The 15650-nt window shown below is 53.8% G+C and overlaps 5 protein-coding genes across 5 annotated transcripts; 1 reads left to right on the top strand and 4 right to left on the bottom strand.

The window, feature by feature from the left end:
* Window positions 1-399: 399 nt before the first annotated feature.
* MYCGRDRAFT_42499 (uncharacterized protein) lies at window positions 400-1736 on the bottom strand (the record flags this gene model as incomplete). Its single annotated transcript, XM_003852325.1, has 2 exons — window positions 400-743; window positions 800-1736. 2 exons carry the CDS (start codon window positions 1734-1736, stop codon window positions 400-402), a joined length of 1281 nt encoding a protein of 426 aa, XP_003852373.1.
* Window positions 1737-2617: 881 nt separating this feature from the next.
* Window positions 2618-4134, top strand: MYCGRDRAFT_42169 (uncharacterized protein; the record flags this gene model as incomplete). Its single annotated transcript, XM_003852392.1, has 2 exons — window positions 2618-2758; window positions 2812-4134. 2 exons carry the CDS (start codon window positions 2618-2620, stop codon window positions 4132-4134), a joined length of 1464 nt encoding a protein of 487 aa, XP_003852440.1.
* A 1575-nt stretch (window positions 4135-5709) lies between these two features.
* On the bottom strand, window positions 5710-7176 carry MYCGRDRAFT_104664 (60S acidic ribosomal protein P0; the record flags this gene model as incomplete). Its single annotated transcript, XM_003852324.1, has 3 exons — window positions 5710-5793; window positions 5991-6885; window positions 6943-7176. The coding sequence occupies 2 exons, from the start codon at window positions 7114-7116 to the stop codon at window positions 6118-6120; spliced, it is 942 nt and encodes a 313-aa protein (XP_003852372.1).
* Window positions 7177-10443: 3267 nt separating this feature from the next.
* On the bottom strand, window positions 10444-11343 carry MYCGRDRAFT_42544 (uncharacterized protein; the record flags this gene model as incomplete). The annotated part of the gene is made up of 1 exon (XM_003852323.1): window positions 10444-11343. One exon carries the CDS (start codon window positions 11341-11343, stop codon window positions 10444-10446), a length of 900 nt encoding a protein of 299 aa, XP_003852371.1.
* Window positions 11344-11530: 187 nt separating this feature from the next.
* Window positions 11531-14566, bottom strand: MYCGRDRAFT_42691 (uncharacterized protein; the record flags this gene model as incomplete). Its single annotated transcript, XM_003852322.1, has 2 exons — window positions 11531-14374; window positions 14456-14566. The coding sequence occupies 2 exons, from the start codon at window positions 14564-14566 to the stop codon at window positions 11531-11533; spliced, it is 2955 nt and encodes a 984-aa protein (XP_003852370.1).
* Between the last annotated feature and the right edge of the window lie 1084 nt (window positions 14567-15650).

Genomic DNA, 15650 nt, shown 5'->3' with positions numbered 1-15650 from the left:
AACTCTGAATGTTTTGGTGCTTGTTTCTTGATTTCCTAGACATTGGTTCGTGCAACCGTATGTTGGTGTGAGCTGAATTACTGAGCTATTTGTGCGGTGGTCTGAGTTTCGACGCCGGGACGATGTCGGTGGTATACTGTATTCCAAAGTCCTTCGCAAGCTGAGCATCTCGCCGACCTCACAGTATTGCATGCCGATTGACAGTCGGAATGGTTTCCTATTCTCTGTTCGAAGGCTGAAGCCCATCTATTCGCGCTGGCCACGGAGTTTTGACAAAGGCAAACCGCACGGAGAAACATGCTCATGCCAGGCGTTATCTCATCTTGAAGCACACCTCACCGCTCCCTCCGAAACGCCATGCATGCAAAACTTCAACACCCTGCCGCTTCTCGTTCTGCTTTACTGGCTAGCACACTGCACCCGCTCACCACCCTGGCCCATCTCGTCATCGTCCTCATCCGTCGCCCTCGCGGCGCGATCTCCTTCTCTCGTGGGGTCGACCTTCTCCAAGCTGTAGTCCTCGGTCATGGCATCCGTCGGAGGGATGTTCTGAGGCATGCGAGGTGGCAGCACGGATTCGAGCGCTTTGATCTGTTCTGGTTGGAGGGCGGTTGGGAAGCCATCGCTGTCGGGAGGACCGGTGAGCTTCGAAGGGAATTTGACGTCGAATTGTACGTAGAGGTTGCCGAAGTCGTGGTGGCGGTATGAGGGCATACCTTGGCCACGGATGACCTTCACTTCGCCTGGATTGGTTGTTAGTTTTGTGAGGATCAATTGTAGTGCTTTCTTCAAGACTCACCAGGAGAAATGACCTCGCCGGGCATGATCTCCACCGTCAACCACCGCTCGTCGAGGTGCTCGATGTAGATCGCACCTCCAGCAAGAGCAGTCAGGAGATCAATCTCAGCGTGGTAGAACAGATCGTCACCCTTGCGCTGGAATCGAGCGTGTGGCTTTTGCTCAATCTCGAACTGAACATCACCAGGTTGCACGCCTGGCATTTGATCTCCCTCTCCGCGGAAGTCAATCTTTGTGCCGGAGGTAACACCGCGATCGACGTGCACATGCAGCACCTTGCGCTCGACAATCGTCTTCTTGCCATTGCACTGCTTGCACTTGTCCTTTTCCCGCACAATCTCGCCCTCACCATTGCAGTCCGGGCAGACGGTCTGGAATCGCTGAATCATCGGTCCCATCTGGCGCATCATCATCTTCATTCCTTGTCCATTACATCCCGTGCACGTCTTGACCGCGCCCTCTTTACCACCACGACCGTCGCACTTGGAGCAAATGACGCTCTTCTGCAGCGCCAACTTGCTGACCTTGCCGCGGTAGATGTCCTCCAAGCTCACCTTATGCACGTGGTGGATCGTCCTCGCCTTTTTCGGTCCACGCTCTTGTTGCATACCACCTCCGAACATACCACCGAAGCCACCACCGCCGCCGCCGAAGAATTGCGCGAAGAGGTCCTCGGCAGCCATGCCACCACCGCCGCCTGGTCCGCCTTGCTCAAGTCCCTCCTCGCCATATTGGTCGTAGATCTGGCGCTTTTGTCCGTCGGAGAGGGTTTCGTAGGCGTGTGAGATTTCCTTGAACTTCTCGGCGGCGGAAGGATCGTGGGCGTTCTTATCGGGATGGTGCTTGAGAGCGCCTTTGCGGTAGGCGGATTTCAGCTGTGCGTCGGAGGCATCTGGCGAGACGCCGAGCACGTCGTAGAACTTGGTTTCCTTGACCATCGTGAGGGTGAGGAGGAGGTAGGGAGTATCGAGGTATCGCTGTCGCTATCAGGCTGCTATCTCCGCGGATGGTCTGAGGATGTTCGAGATCGGTGCTGATTGGGTATACGGCGGTGCGGTGTCGCGGAATGTATGTCGTTGCAATGTCAGAGGCTGCCCGAGTGAATGGCCTGTGAACGAGGAACTTCTGTCAGCGGCGATGTTCTTGCAGCATTCTCAAGCGGCGAAAAAGTTGAATCAACGCTGAGGATGGCGGGCCAGCACCGAGTCAACGTCACTTCCTTGAGGCCATGCGGAGGCACTCACCTTTGAGAGGAGTCGCTGCTGACTATGAGGTGTCAGAGTGGAGAGGAGATGTATCGTTGGGTGTATGCGCGAGGAGATGCACGAGAAGTTGCAGACGAGTCGCAGAGAGACAACGAGATCTTTTGCCTTGGACGACTTCACCACGCCGGCCGCAGCAGCAATTGTCATGCTCTGCATCCCATCCGAGCCTTGCATCCGGATCCCGGCGCTTACCCGGTTCGAAGAAGTTTCCATCCAATTCCAATCCATTTGCTGCCCGAATACAACGACACACCGATCTGAAGATACGATCGTTGGATAGCACGGATCGTAGACAATTACGCAGATCACTTTCATTCACTTGACTACACTACAACGACCGTGATGGAGGTCTTGGCATGTGATCTCTCTCCGGATCAGAAATGTCCATGTCCCAGCGTCAAGGGTCCGATGCGGCAAACTGCGGGAATGCCGCAATCAGGCTCCGGGATGCATCGAAGCTAAACGGAACTTTTCACGTGCAATTCGACTTGATGTGTAAGTGAGTAGTGGCAGTCTCGACTTGAACATATCGTCAATCCATGGATATCTACAACATGCAGCATCCATTCCAATGCATTGCATCGCTTCGGGTCGGTCCAGGTGAGCAGGATGGCTACCTTATCACGGCTTGTGGCCCAAGACTGGTCGTATTGAAATTGGCCACGAGTGAAGTCGTCTGCGAATGGTCGGCGGAGGTGTGTTTGAACAACCTCTTCATGTACTGCACACCAAGTTGACACATCTCCAGGAAACTCCCGTCGAGCCCGAGAGCAAGCAAGACGACACGGCAGAACGACCGGCGAAGAAGCAAAAGACCAGCAATGCCTCTCCGGAGAACGACACTCCCTTAACTGGCAAGCGACAAAAGTCCAACAAAGCACCACCAAAAGCCTCCAACATCATCAAGCTCACCGTCTCACCTTCACAATCCCACATCGTGGCTGTGACCGACGACAAGTCCATTCGCGTCTTCTCCTTCGACTCGTCATCCAAAACCCTGACCGAACTCTCCCGTCGCTGCATGCCCAAACGTCCCTGCGCCATCCAAGTCCTACCTGACAATGCCACCCTCATCTGCGGCGACAAGTTCGGCGACGTCTACTCCCTCCCTCTCCTACCATCCAGCGAACCAGAAGTCAACGCACCACAGTCGGAAGCACCACCAGCAACAGAACAATTCAAACCCTCCGCCACGCCTCTTACAGTTCACTCCCGCCGCAACCTCGCCGCTTTGACTCAGCAACAAAAACAGAAGAACTTCACTCCGCGGAAAGATACCCTCAGCGCATTCTCCAATACTCTCCTCCTTGGCCATGTCTCCATGCTCACAGATATGCTGTATACCACGCATCAATCCGCAGGAGAGTCCAAGCCGAGGAGTTACGTGCTAACCGCCGATCGCGACGAACATATCCGCATCTCTCGGGGTCCGCCGCAGACACATGTCATCGAGGGCTACTGCCTAGGTCACACGGCATTCATCAACAAGATTTGCCGAGTCGGAACGTCGGAAGTATTGGTGAGCGGAGGAGGAGACTCGTGGCTGGGAGTCTGGGACTGGTTGAACTTCTCGCTGAGGCAAAAGTTCGACTTGTTGTCGTTGGTACAGAATATCTCACCGGAGGAGACGCAGATTGCTGTGAGTGGGATCTGGAGTGTTGGAGATGGAGAGAGTGCAAGTGTGGTGGTGACTTGCGAAAAGATCAAGGCTTTGTTCATTATTCCCAGGACGGCGCTGGAAAGCGGGTCGGACGAGGGCGTACAGACGATTCCACTGTCGCACTGCCCGTTAGATGTGGTCGTCACCGATGATGCAATTCTCGTCTCAACTGATGCTCGTGCCGAAGGAGAGAAGAGAGTAATCTGCGGCAAGCTGGGCGAGTCAGGCTGGGAAGAGTGCTCGGAAAAGGAACTGGAGGCGGCCAACGCTTACAAGGGACCGGAGAGATTGATCACAGACAAGGAGATGGATGCATTCCTCTACAACGTAGCGAATCTGAGAAAGAGAGGTCCACTAGAAGAAGGTGCCGCCGAAGAAGCAGAGGCCGACGGTGGTGCCGAGGAGGACTAAGCCAGCACAGCAAACCCATATATCACACAACACAGCTTACCAACCCACTCACCCACTCACTCAATCACTCACTCCTCCCCCTCCTCCCCAACAGCCTCCAAATCCACCCTCACCCAAAACGCATCCCACACCTTCCTCCCTCCCAACCTCCGACACAACCCTTCACTCGCCACATTCCCCTCAACCACATACCCATGCGCCCACCTCTTCACCCCCTCCTCCCACAACCCCTCCATCTCCTCGTTGAAAAGCTTCGCCGTGATCGCCTGAGCGAGGCCCCGTCTTCTCCACTCCGCTTCGACGTGTAGGGTGGTTAAGCTGCCGTCTAGACCGACGAAGGCCCAGCCTACTGGCTTGCCTCTCCCTTCTACCCTTTCGTCTGCTCCGCCGGCTGTAGAAGTGACGTCCATCACATCCAAAATCGCCACGCAAGGTAGTCCAGCCAAGGTGCGATCCTCCCGGGGAATCTGCGTCCGGCTCCTCACCAATTTGAAATCCTCCCACTGTAATTTCCCCCACACCAACCCCTCCGGCAGCGTCCCATCCACCCCGAGCCCAAACCCTCCATCGAGATCGAAGATAAACGTCGAATTCGGAACCATTGCCCCTCCCTCACCCGCCCCGACAGGCGAGCGAATCACACCCGCAGCCTGCAAGAGATGTGCAGTCCGGGAATGTACAGCGCCCCAGAGTGTGAGACTAGAGTCGTGGAAGTGAGAGGTAAATTCCGTGCGAGAGAGACCGGAGGAGTCCGGTTGTACGGAGCCATCGACGAGTGGTGCAGAGGAGGAGGGAGCGTCTGCGTGCAGGGAAGTGGGGAGGGGGAAGGATTTGATTTTGTGGACGAGGGATTTGAGGAGGGTGGTGATGAGGTGTTGGTGTTCGGGGTTGAGGGAGGTGGATGGATGGAGGAGTTCCCAGCTGCCGAAGAGCCAGATTTCGGTTTCGGGACGGCAGGTGCGGTCGACGAAGGCGAGAAGCCAAGGAGCGGAGGGAGGAGGGGTGGTCGTGAGGGAGGGAAGGTTGGTGAGTAGAGTGGTGGCGGGAAAGAAGCGGCCGGATTGGAGGCGGCGGTAGAGAGGGAGGGAGATTGGAAGGTGAGGTCGGAGGATGGTCAGGGCTTGAGAGATGGTTTCTTCGCTGCTGGGTGAGAGGAGGGGATGGTGGTGTATTTGCGTTGAGGTAGGAGGCATTGTGGAGGTTGGAGAGGGACTCAAGAGGGCCGATATTCGCTATTGTTTCTCTCATCGCAATACCTTTCCAAGGAGTAGATGCTCGGATTGACAAAGGAAATGCTTGCGTTAAGAGACTCGAGATTGTGCGATGTGTCGGGAGTGAATCACGAGAGTGAGTCAAGATCCAAGGTGCAGGTATGAGGTGGCACGTGGCGCCAATACGCACGAGAACTTGAGTGCAGCACAATCAAGGTAGCAGAGTAGGGCATGCTAATTGTCAAGAGTATGAGGGAGCGAAAGGCATGGGCTCATCAAGGGAACAGCGTGAATGCAGTAGTGAGACAGAAGTTTAATACACAGTAGGAGATCATTGGCACGGCAAGTAAGGAGGATGGACAGACGATTGATGCACAAAGGCAGACTTTCATTGAGCACGTCGTGTATGTACGATGAGGTGTATGCGGCGTCGAGCACATTCGATCTTCTGCGATCTCAAATTAGCTGAGGTTCACTTCATGGTATTATGAAGATCAGTGCAAGAGAGAATATGCAGAGTGTCGATCAGAAAAAAATTAGAGTTTAGTTGTTGCTTGTTTTAGTCCTCAGAGAGCGAGCTCATAGGAGTTAAAAGGTAGTCATCCTTGAAGTGTGTGCGAGGGAGGAGGTGAACAGTCAACGTACCATTTCATGTCGTGAAGACCGACAGTCGTGACAGCCGACAAGCCATCATCATCATACCGCCTGCAGACCCGTAGGCCTACATGTCATGTCCAATTCCCAGCCCAGCACTACTCTTTCGAGCACGCGCTTAGTCGAAGAGACCGAAGCCCATGTCATCATCCTCAGACTCCTCCTTCTCCTCCTCCTTGGCGGCGGCAGGAGCATCGGCGGCGGTCTCGGTAGCGGCGGCAGCAGCTGGAGCGGCCGAAGCGTAGGCGTCTGGGTTCTTGATGCGGTCCTTGAGCTCGTGGATGGCGTCCCATTCGTACTCGGTCTCAATGGCGACGGAGATGACCTTCTTGTAGCTGTTGACCACGCTGTGCATGACAGATGGAAGGGTGGGGTAGTTGAGCGCCAGAGAGATGGAGGCAATGGCGGTGATGGCCGAGGAGAAAGCCTTCAAGAGCTGAGACTCCTCAATGTCCAACACGCTGGACTCAAAGGTCTGACCCTCATCGTAGATCTGGGAGATTCCCATACCGTAGGTGAAGGGAGAGATGTTCAGCATGTTGAGGAGGGTGGCCTCGGAGGCACCGACCTTGCTGCCAGCCTGGACTAGCTTCAAGTCGCTGGTGATTTCAATGGTACCACGAGCAATCTTGGTTGGGACACCGAGAGCCTGGAAGAAAGAGGTCTTGCCGGGTTCCATACCAGTGTTTCCAGCTGGGATGAAGACATCATCGGGAGCGACGGCACCAGCACGGGCAGGCGCAGCGACACGGTTGGACAAGATCTTGTCACGGGTCTCCTTGAGGTCGGAGTTGGTGAAGACGAATCCGACGTTGCCCTTGACGTGGGGGAGGAGGCGCTCGTACTCGGGGGAATCGGGGATGAAGGTCTTCAGCGCACGGCGGACCTGGAGGTGTATCAATATGTGTATCATTTGTGTATCCTCTCTTTCGTATCCTCATACCATGGTGTTCTTTCCCATGAGCACGACACTGTCTCCGCGGAGAGAGTGACGGATCTCGTGCATCTGCTGGGAAGACACATTGTCGACGGTGACGATGAAGATGGACTTGTACTCCTCGAGCAAGCCCTTGAGCTTGTCGAAGTAGCCGGCCTTGGTTGCAGTCTTGCCCCCCATATCGTCGGTGCGGTATAGGCTGTTTAAGGTCTTTGTGGTGGTGGATATTTGTGTGATGGAATCGGAGCAAAGTTCAATCGCGCGCCAAAGTGAGAGGATTTCGAGGTGTGCCGCGATGCATGACTAATGGTATCCTTGGCGGAGGCGGATGGTGGCCTGAGGCTCGGACTTTCCCCGACTTCGACGTATATCCATTCTTGCCGTTGTCAATCTTGTTCTTCGATACCTTAACATCGACTGGACATTCACTCGAGCATCGACGTAGTTGGCGAAGAACTGCATGCCGTCACTTCAAATGTCAGAATCAGGGACCCTGCCGATTTGCGGTAATGAGCTGTTACGGATTGTGCAATACGCTGGGTCTATTTCACTTCCTCTCATGATTCATATGCCATCTAACGCTGTCATCAGAGGGCTTCATCGTCATGGCGTACTGACATAAGACAATAGACGCCATCTAGGCGCTGCTGACATGGCCCTTCTCCGAGTAGATCACACCTGCCTTGGCATCTCCAGTGAGCGAAGCACGACGCTCTGCATGCTCAGCCTCCAGACGAGCCTTGGTCTCTCCCCTGGCGAACAACACATCGATCTCTTCAAGGGTCAATCCCGTGGTTTCTGGGCATTGGAACCACACGTATGCGGCCGCAATGAAGCAGCACACGAGCGGCCACGCGAAGATCTTTGGTCCAACGGAAGTCAAGCCAGTGCCACCTCCGAAGACGATGATGAAGGTCGAGAACCGCTCGCCAGCAGCGCCCAGACTTCCAGCGATGTCGCGGTACTTCAAGAGACTGATTTCTGGACCATACACCCAGCAAGTTCCCAACCAGCCGAAAGCGAAGACCACGTTGTAGAGGATGATGGTGACCATCGAAGCCCAATTTGTTGCGGTCGTTGGGTTCTTCAATGTCGTGAGGGAGATGTAAATGATCATCAGGATGCCGCAATCAATTGCGCCCCAGAACATCATGCCCCGTCGTCAAATCCTTTCGATGAACCAAATTGGTGGGTAGGAAGCAATGGCGAAGATGGTGTTCATGACACCAGCCAGAATTCCGGACAGGAAGGCCGAGTAGCCAAGTTGGGAGAATATTTGCGTCGAAAAGTAAACCAGCATGTTGATTCCAGGGAACTCTGCGAACAAAGGTCAGTCACTGATTAGGAACTCGAGAATACAGGATAGAGAGCTGTCATGGCACGCTGAAGGAACGCCTGTCCAGATCTCATCCACTCCTCGATACACTTACGCTGAGCAAACAAGATCAAGAAGGAAGTCCGCAGGCGTCATCCGAACTGCAGTTCGCTGTTGTCCCAGAGCAGCAGCATCCAATTGAAACCTCCTGTCGACTCGGACCCCTCCTCTTTCAATGAGCTCAGAATAATGTCTCTCTGTGCTTGGAGGGTCTCGTGCTCCACGGGGAGGATGTGAAGTCTGGCTAAGACACTGTGCAAAAGTTAGTATGCGTGTCCGAGGACACGTCGGTCGCTATATTTGCTTTGCAGCATGGCAGAGGCAAAACTTACGCATCTCCTTCCTGCAGACGGCCGCGAGCATAGTACCATCTAGGTGTATCCGGGAGCATGGAAAGCAGGGTCGCGGAGAGGATCGCGAAGCACGATTGCATGGCCAGAGGGATCCGCCAGAGATATGGAGCCGAGCCCAGACCTTGGACGAAGCCGAAATCGACCCAGTAGGCCAAGGCCACGCCAGTGATCAGGAGTGCAAGCTGGTACGACACTTCAAGCCCTCGCTCTGATGCATCGAGCGACATCTCCGCCATGTGGGTCGGTACAGCCGAGGCGATACATCCGATGCCTGCACCGTCAATGATCTGTCCGACGGAATATGTCGACGCTTGGAGGGCTGCACCGATGCAAATGAGCAAGTTGCCACTGTTCTGGTTATCAGTCGCCGATTCGATACTGCCAAAGGACAGACATCAACTTACAGCTGAATGGTGTTCTTTCGACCCACTTTCATCCCGAACAATGCTACACAGAGCGACACGACACCTGCCGCGAGGTTGTACACGGCCGCAATGATCGGGATTGTGAACGAGCCTTGCGGATTTCCAATGGCCGAACGGAACTCCGGTGTCTGTCGAGGCAAGAATCAGCCAGCGCAAGTGAACACAGGGCGCGACGTTAGATCTCACTTCTTGGATTCCTCCCAGAACTCCAGCGTCCCAACCGCACAACATGAAAGCAGCACCGCAGGCGGCACTGGCAGCCCGGTAGAGGGCCTTGCCCTGCAGATGTCCCAAGCTGACCCTGACGGGCAGTTATGATCGACTGAGGAAACGTTCAAGTGATGAGAGAGCAAATCTTGATCAATCTGGGGAATCTGGGGAAACATATACATTCTCCCTCGCTTCCGAAGAAGTCCAACGACCGCCACAACCCTTCTCGTCTCCCCAGATTCATTCCCCGGGTGGTTCCACGAGTCCCACAATCAGCATGGTCGAGATATTCAAGACCGGTCTAGGGAGGCGGTACGACGCATGGCATAGTCGACCACGCGACTTTGCAAGGAAATTGCCCGATATGGACTTGGATGTCGAGCGGACATTGCGGAAGCCAGAAGCGCTGCGAGTCGTGAAGTCTTTGGGAAGCTGTAAGCGCAAGCGTAGAATGGTCTCGATTCCGCTGCACCAATTCTAGACACTTGAGAAGAAAGGCTTCGCTTGGCTTGGACAACGCTTGATCCCTATCGTTCAGCGAGCGCTGGTCTCGAACGCCTTCCGCAGTGTTGCATCTTCTGATAGGAAAACAGGTTCCATTTGGTTTCCGTCATCGCACTCTCGCACCCTCTTCGAGATCTTGCAACCGCGAGATCTTGCAACCGCGAGATCTTGCAACCGCGAGATCTTTTTCCTCAAGCGATGGGTCGTAACGACCTGATCAGACGTGATTACCACGTGCGGAAGCATGGTCCAACTCCACGTGGCTGTACCATAACTTCACCATGTCGGACGAGTGGAAACATCAAGCTCATGCTGCGTTACGTTAGACTTAGTGCAGATCAACTCGCATGGCTCAGGCTCTTTGTATAGATGCATTGCATACGCTGCACCTTGAGCGTCTTCTCATGCCGACATCCCGACATCGTCAGAGGACTTGGCCGAATTCCCTCACAAGGCGTGTGTTCCTTTCTCCAACAGAGAGTCGGCTGGCAAGTAACCTGGCTGGGAATGTAGAAAGATGACAGATTGTAGTTGACTCTCTCATTGCAAAGAATCGAATATCGCCAGAAGGATTCATGTCTATCGTGGTAGAAGTTGCCCGAACACTGAGCGTCTTGACGGCTAAAATGTCCCTTCCCACTTAGTGCTTGTGCAAAATGTCCTCCTCTTTGACATCCAGCACAATCATGTAGCCCGGAGCATGGCCCATCACCACTCCCGGAATCTTGGCTCGACATACAGCCTCTTGTGGAGTAACGCCACATCCCCAGAAAACCGGCACGTACCCGTCCAACCTCTTTGTCTCCGCGAACTCCACAGGCGGCTTCCCTTCCCCTGTGAGCGGCGGATCACCCCACTGTACATCGTTCACGTCCGTGATCCCCAAGCCCCGCATGCCTTCCCATCCCCATGCCACTGGCTCACCATGTGTAGCCACGTACGGCCGAGTGATGTCCCTGACCTTCTCCACTTCGGATTTGCGATACATACGCATCGAGACGACGAAGGTTGAACTCGTGAACGGTCCAGAAGGGCAGAGAGGTAGGATGCTGCGGTACATTGAGACATTCCTCGAGAGAACACAGTGCGGAGGCGGAAGCCCAGCAGCAGAAAGAGCACTTTCGAAGCTGTACGAGCAGCCGATCATAAAGGCTACGTGATCCGAGTCGTCCCAATGACTCTTGATGTCCATGATAGAAGTCTCCTTCAGCTTGCCGTCCACGTAGACGTTGTATCTGGCGGCGTCGGTGCGGATGTCGACACCATATGCGATCTGATCGTTCGAGACTCCGGGAATGTGGGACACAAAGTTTGAGAAGTCGCCTGGTTTGGCAGAGCGTGCTAGTAGTGGGCAAGGGACTGGATTTCTTGCGCAGAATATGGCGAAGTCTTCAGCGAAGCGAGAGGGCAGCACGATGAGGTTGACTTGAAGGTAACCTGGTGCAATACCGCAAGTCGGAATGTTGAGCTTGTTGGCTCGACATAGCAGGCGGGTCTCCGGGCCTGTGGCCGGCAACGCCATGCTTGACGCCAACGACATTTTCGCAGAAGAGTATGCTGCGTGAACGGTGCGAGGTCCTAAATTGTGAACCCGAACACGCCATTGCATCCTATCAAGATTCGTTGGGCTTGCCCGAGATCGGCCGGCCAGACCCCATGTCGGCCAAGAAGCATGTAGTCCAAGATTTGGCGTGGCGCTTCTCGTGATGGTCGATTGCCTCGTCCATTCAAACCATCATACCACCAGTGAGAACCTTGTTCCATGCATCGCCAACCTCTTTCAACCTCACGAGGATACCCGCGGCCAGTGTCCGCACCCTGACCTCATCACCACTGCCCTCGCTGACTAGTTGCCCACCACCCGTCTTCTCGAAGACAATTTCAACCCAATTCTGAGTCTCGACGACCAACTTAGTATAGTCTCTCGCCAGCGTCTCCCGACCAAGACCCTCACCAGCGATCTCCAGCACCGTGAGAAACGAGAACAGCACAGCTTGTAGTATACTGATATCTCCGCTCGCCTTCGCCCTGAGACTCAACAGCAATTCCCAAAACACAGTTGTGACTTCGGCCAACTCAGCCATCGCCGGGCCCGAAGCATGGAAGAGCAGCGCCAGGGTCTTGAGCAACGTCACAACCACAAACGGAGCGGAGCTGAAGACGCTGGCGGAACCATAAGCAGCAATCTCTTGGTGGTACCGGGACACCAGAGGATTGAAGAAATGCGATCCAAAGATTTTGGCCAGCTCATTGGGGGGCAGCTTGCGTTTCGTGCGCTGCTGTTCGACGGCCATACGAGAAGAAAAGGTCCGAACTTTGACAGCGTCCAGATGGGAGGTCGATTTATCGGCGGCCGAGAGTGCGAGTGGCTGAATGAGTCTGTGCTCGACCTTTTGGCTGATGTCGTGGAGATGTTTGATGGACTTGTCCGACGGGTTGTAGATCGCATGGAGATGTGATGATAGCCGCTTGGTTGGGAATGTAGGTTTTCCGGATGATGGATCTGGGTTGAGTGAGTCTTCGTTCTTGCAACCCGCCAGTTCTCGTCCTGCAAGTCCTAGCGCACTCAGTATCATGCAGCGTTGCGAGAGCGAGTAGTCGCCTGCAAAGGCTTGTCTACTCATCCACGGAGCCGTGATGTGAACGTCACTGAGGATGGTAGCGATGAGCGCCTGCAACTTCAGCTCGTCAAAATTCTCCGTTTCAAAGGGATCCTGTAAATTGCACAGAATGGTGGCAATCTCTTCGGCATGGTCTGTCACCTCACGCCCGAAGCTCGTTTTCCTTCTGATAAGAAGTGGAGCATGAATGACACCCATCTGGAAGCGCTCGGGGCTCTTGTCATCTTGAAGCATACGCATCAGGTCTCGGACGTACACAGGCGCCCTGGGTTTGTTCCGAGTAACCAGAGTTGCGTCTTCTTCACTGTCTTCTGGATCGCTGTCCGGCTTCGCGTATGGCTTGAGATCTGCGTCTTCCTCATCGCTACCATCGTCGAATATTTCTGTGACTTTGTCGCCAATGACCTCTTTTTGCACAGGCGCCGGAGGTTTGACAGGTCCAAAGACCGGCTTGCCGTTCAATATTGGCATTTGTTCAGTCTTGCGAGCGGTTCTCTTCTGCCGTCGCACTGCTCCAACGGAGGACTGTAAGAACTTGACGAAATCAGGTATTTGTCCGACGGAATCATTAATCTTCACAAGCTCAAGATACCACCTCCCTTCGTTGGTCTTCAGCTCGTCCGTACCAAAATTCATTCGTGAGCCTTCCTTGTCGACAAGCGACGACATGGCTGTGCCGACGACCATGCCAAGCCATCTTGCTTTGGCGTTGGTGCTGTCGAGTCGATTGCTGATGCCTTGCATGTGGCTAGAAGATCTCGCAGTCATCTTCACGGCCGTCGGGGTACTGTGGTGGAGGGACCCTGCAACCAGCAGAAGCGTCTGAGCAATGCTCTCTTGTTGGACGCTGGGTGAGTGCGCAACGAAGAGGTGATCACCAAAAGTGGCCATGAGGCGTTCGAGCAGAGGCTGGAGGTCATCGTCTGCAACAACGGCTATACAAGCTCGTCGGACCACAAATGACAAAATACTCGTTCGTGAAGGAGTCGCCAGTATTTCCACCACCTGCTTGCGCACACTTTCATTCGACTTGCACAACAGGTCGATAAGCGCGGCAATGGGTGCCACATGGTCTCGCGCTTGGGAGATCTGGTTCGTCCCGACATCACTCTCGGTCAGGCTTGAAAGCCAAAGAAGCGTGCTCTCAATGAGTTGGTTTCTCGCAAAAGCTGGAAGGCTTCCAATGGTCGCTTTTAGTACCGAGTCGATCTCTGCGCTGTACGATTCTTGATTCTCAAGAAGTGCGCCAATGAAGCCTTTGACAACGCAAATCGAGTAGCCGAGACCAAGACCACGAGCGAGGATCTGGGCAGCGATCTCTGAATCTGAAGGGAGGCTCATTGACAGATTCGCCACATTTCGACCGATCCATGCTGCATGGTCAGTGCCTCTCGACATCCACGTTGCGTCGAGTTTGATGTCGGTAGACTTCAACAAGTCTTCAGCTTGTGCCGTTGCTGCAATGATCTTGCCAGAGCTGATGAGACTGACAAGCTCTTTCTTTGCCATCTGAAATTTGACTTTCTCGATTACAGACATCGCCAGCCCGCTCAAGATGCGCAGAACCAAGTCATCGCTTGATAAGACATCATGAAGGGCAGACACAAGATCGGCCAGCTCTTGCGCTTGTCCCGGAGACTTCTGTTTCGAATCGGAGAGCAGCCTCACCTTGGCTGCCACGGCACTAATGCCAGCAACGTTGGTCAGACATGTTATGATCGGATCTCGATCGTTCCTCTCGAGGCTTGGCCAGAAAGCGGGAATGATCTGGCTGACGATAGCATTGATGATCTGTGCTTGCAACGGGCCAGGCGGATGGAGCGAGAAAGCAGGTTTGAAAGCGTCCTCAGATTGGAGCTGTTTTAGGATCCGAATCAAGCTGTCTGTATCTGGCTGTGATCGCAGGACTTGCAGCGCCTCCTCTGGTGTCGTCGCTGTTGAAGTAAAAGCCTCCTTCCGAGAGTGGCCGTTCTCTCCGTGGTTCCCAGTTGGTTCATCCGCCCGTGAAGTTCGGAGATCATGTGGCTCGACTTTGCGGACCTTGTCTTGAACCTGTCGAGTCGAGACTGCCGTGAGCGAAGGCTCTACTTCGTCGTTGGACTTCTTGCCGACAGTCTTGACAGCTGTCAGGAAGTCTGCCATATCCTCTGCTAGGGCACATTCTTTTCGGAACGAGTTGTTGATGGAAGTGATAGACGGGAACCAGTCCATTCGAGAAGTGAGAACTCGGGACAAGAAGCGGAGACGGGTCCGGTGCTGGCGCCAGGGCAAGCTTTAAGCTTCGCACTAATGAGAGTCTAATGTGGAGATGGACGAGGGCTGGGGAAATTGAACGTTGCGCGCTTTCGGATTAGGACGCGTTTAAAACACCAAAACTTCACAACGTAATATCTTAACAACTACTGCACCTAAACACATGCATTATATCTTAAATTAAAGCCCTGATCTTGCTCTTTCAAATGCGCCTTCGTTCGTCTGGAAAGGTGCCCTCTACGCCGCGTAAACGCGATAGAGGTATTCGCAAGGAACACCCTACTCCTAAGCGAGTAGGAGCAATCGTTTTGCACCTCGCCGGCTATACGAAGACACAGATACGAGACCTTACTAGCATTCTAGAGCGCACGCAACAAGATTAGCAAAAGAAGGGAGCCTTTAAGCGTCGACAGCCTTTACAACGAGGTGCTTAGCCTGCGATTAACACAAAGACTCTTCGCAAGATTATAGCCTTTATCTTATAGTCCTACGAGAATCGCACGTTTAAGTAGAAGGACTTAAAGGCTTACTTCGACCTTTAGTGTACCGCTCGCACCGTTAAAAACACGCTAAATAAGGCTGGATACTACAAGTGCAAGGCCTGTTAAAAGAGCTACCTTCGCGCTACGAATGTCGACAAGAGATTAGCGTTCGCAGCCTTACGGCTATACCTAGATATCGAATACTAGAAGCGTGTGCGTTTTACAGACGAGGTGCACTTCTGCGTAGATGCAAGACGCACGGCAATAGTTATTCGCAACGACAAGGAACGCGAGTGTAAGACCTACATTTAATTTAACAAGCGTAACACGGCCTTAGTCTTCTACTGCTAGGCTATAGTCGGCTAGAATTACAAGAGCAACATTATCTTTTATAACGTAAACAAGCTACCAAACGATCTAGCATAGGATAAAGAAGCTATAGATTAGACGAACGAAGAGCTAGAGCCGGCTCTAGTGCTTGAGACTAAGGC

Source organism: Zymoseptoria tritici, chromosome 5, assembly GCF_000219625.1.
Source record: "Zymoseptoria tritici IPO323 chromosome 5, whole genome shotgun sequence".
Taxonomy (NCBI): domain Eukaryota; kingdom Fungi; phylum Ascomycota; class Dothideomycetes; order Mycosphaerellales; family Mycosphaerellaceae; genus Zymoseptoria; species Zymoseptoria tritici.
Note: the sequence above shows the minus strand (reverse complement) of the source record. Positions and strands in the feature narration are given on the sequence as shown.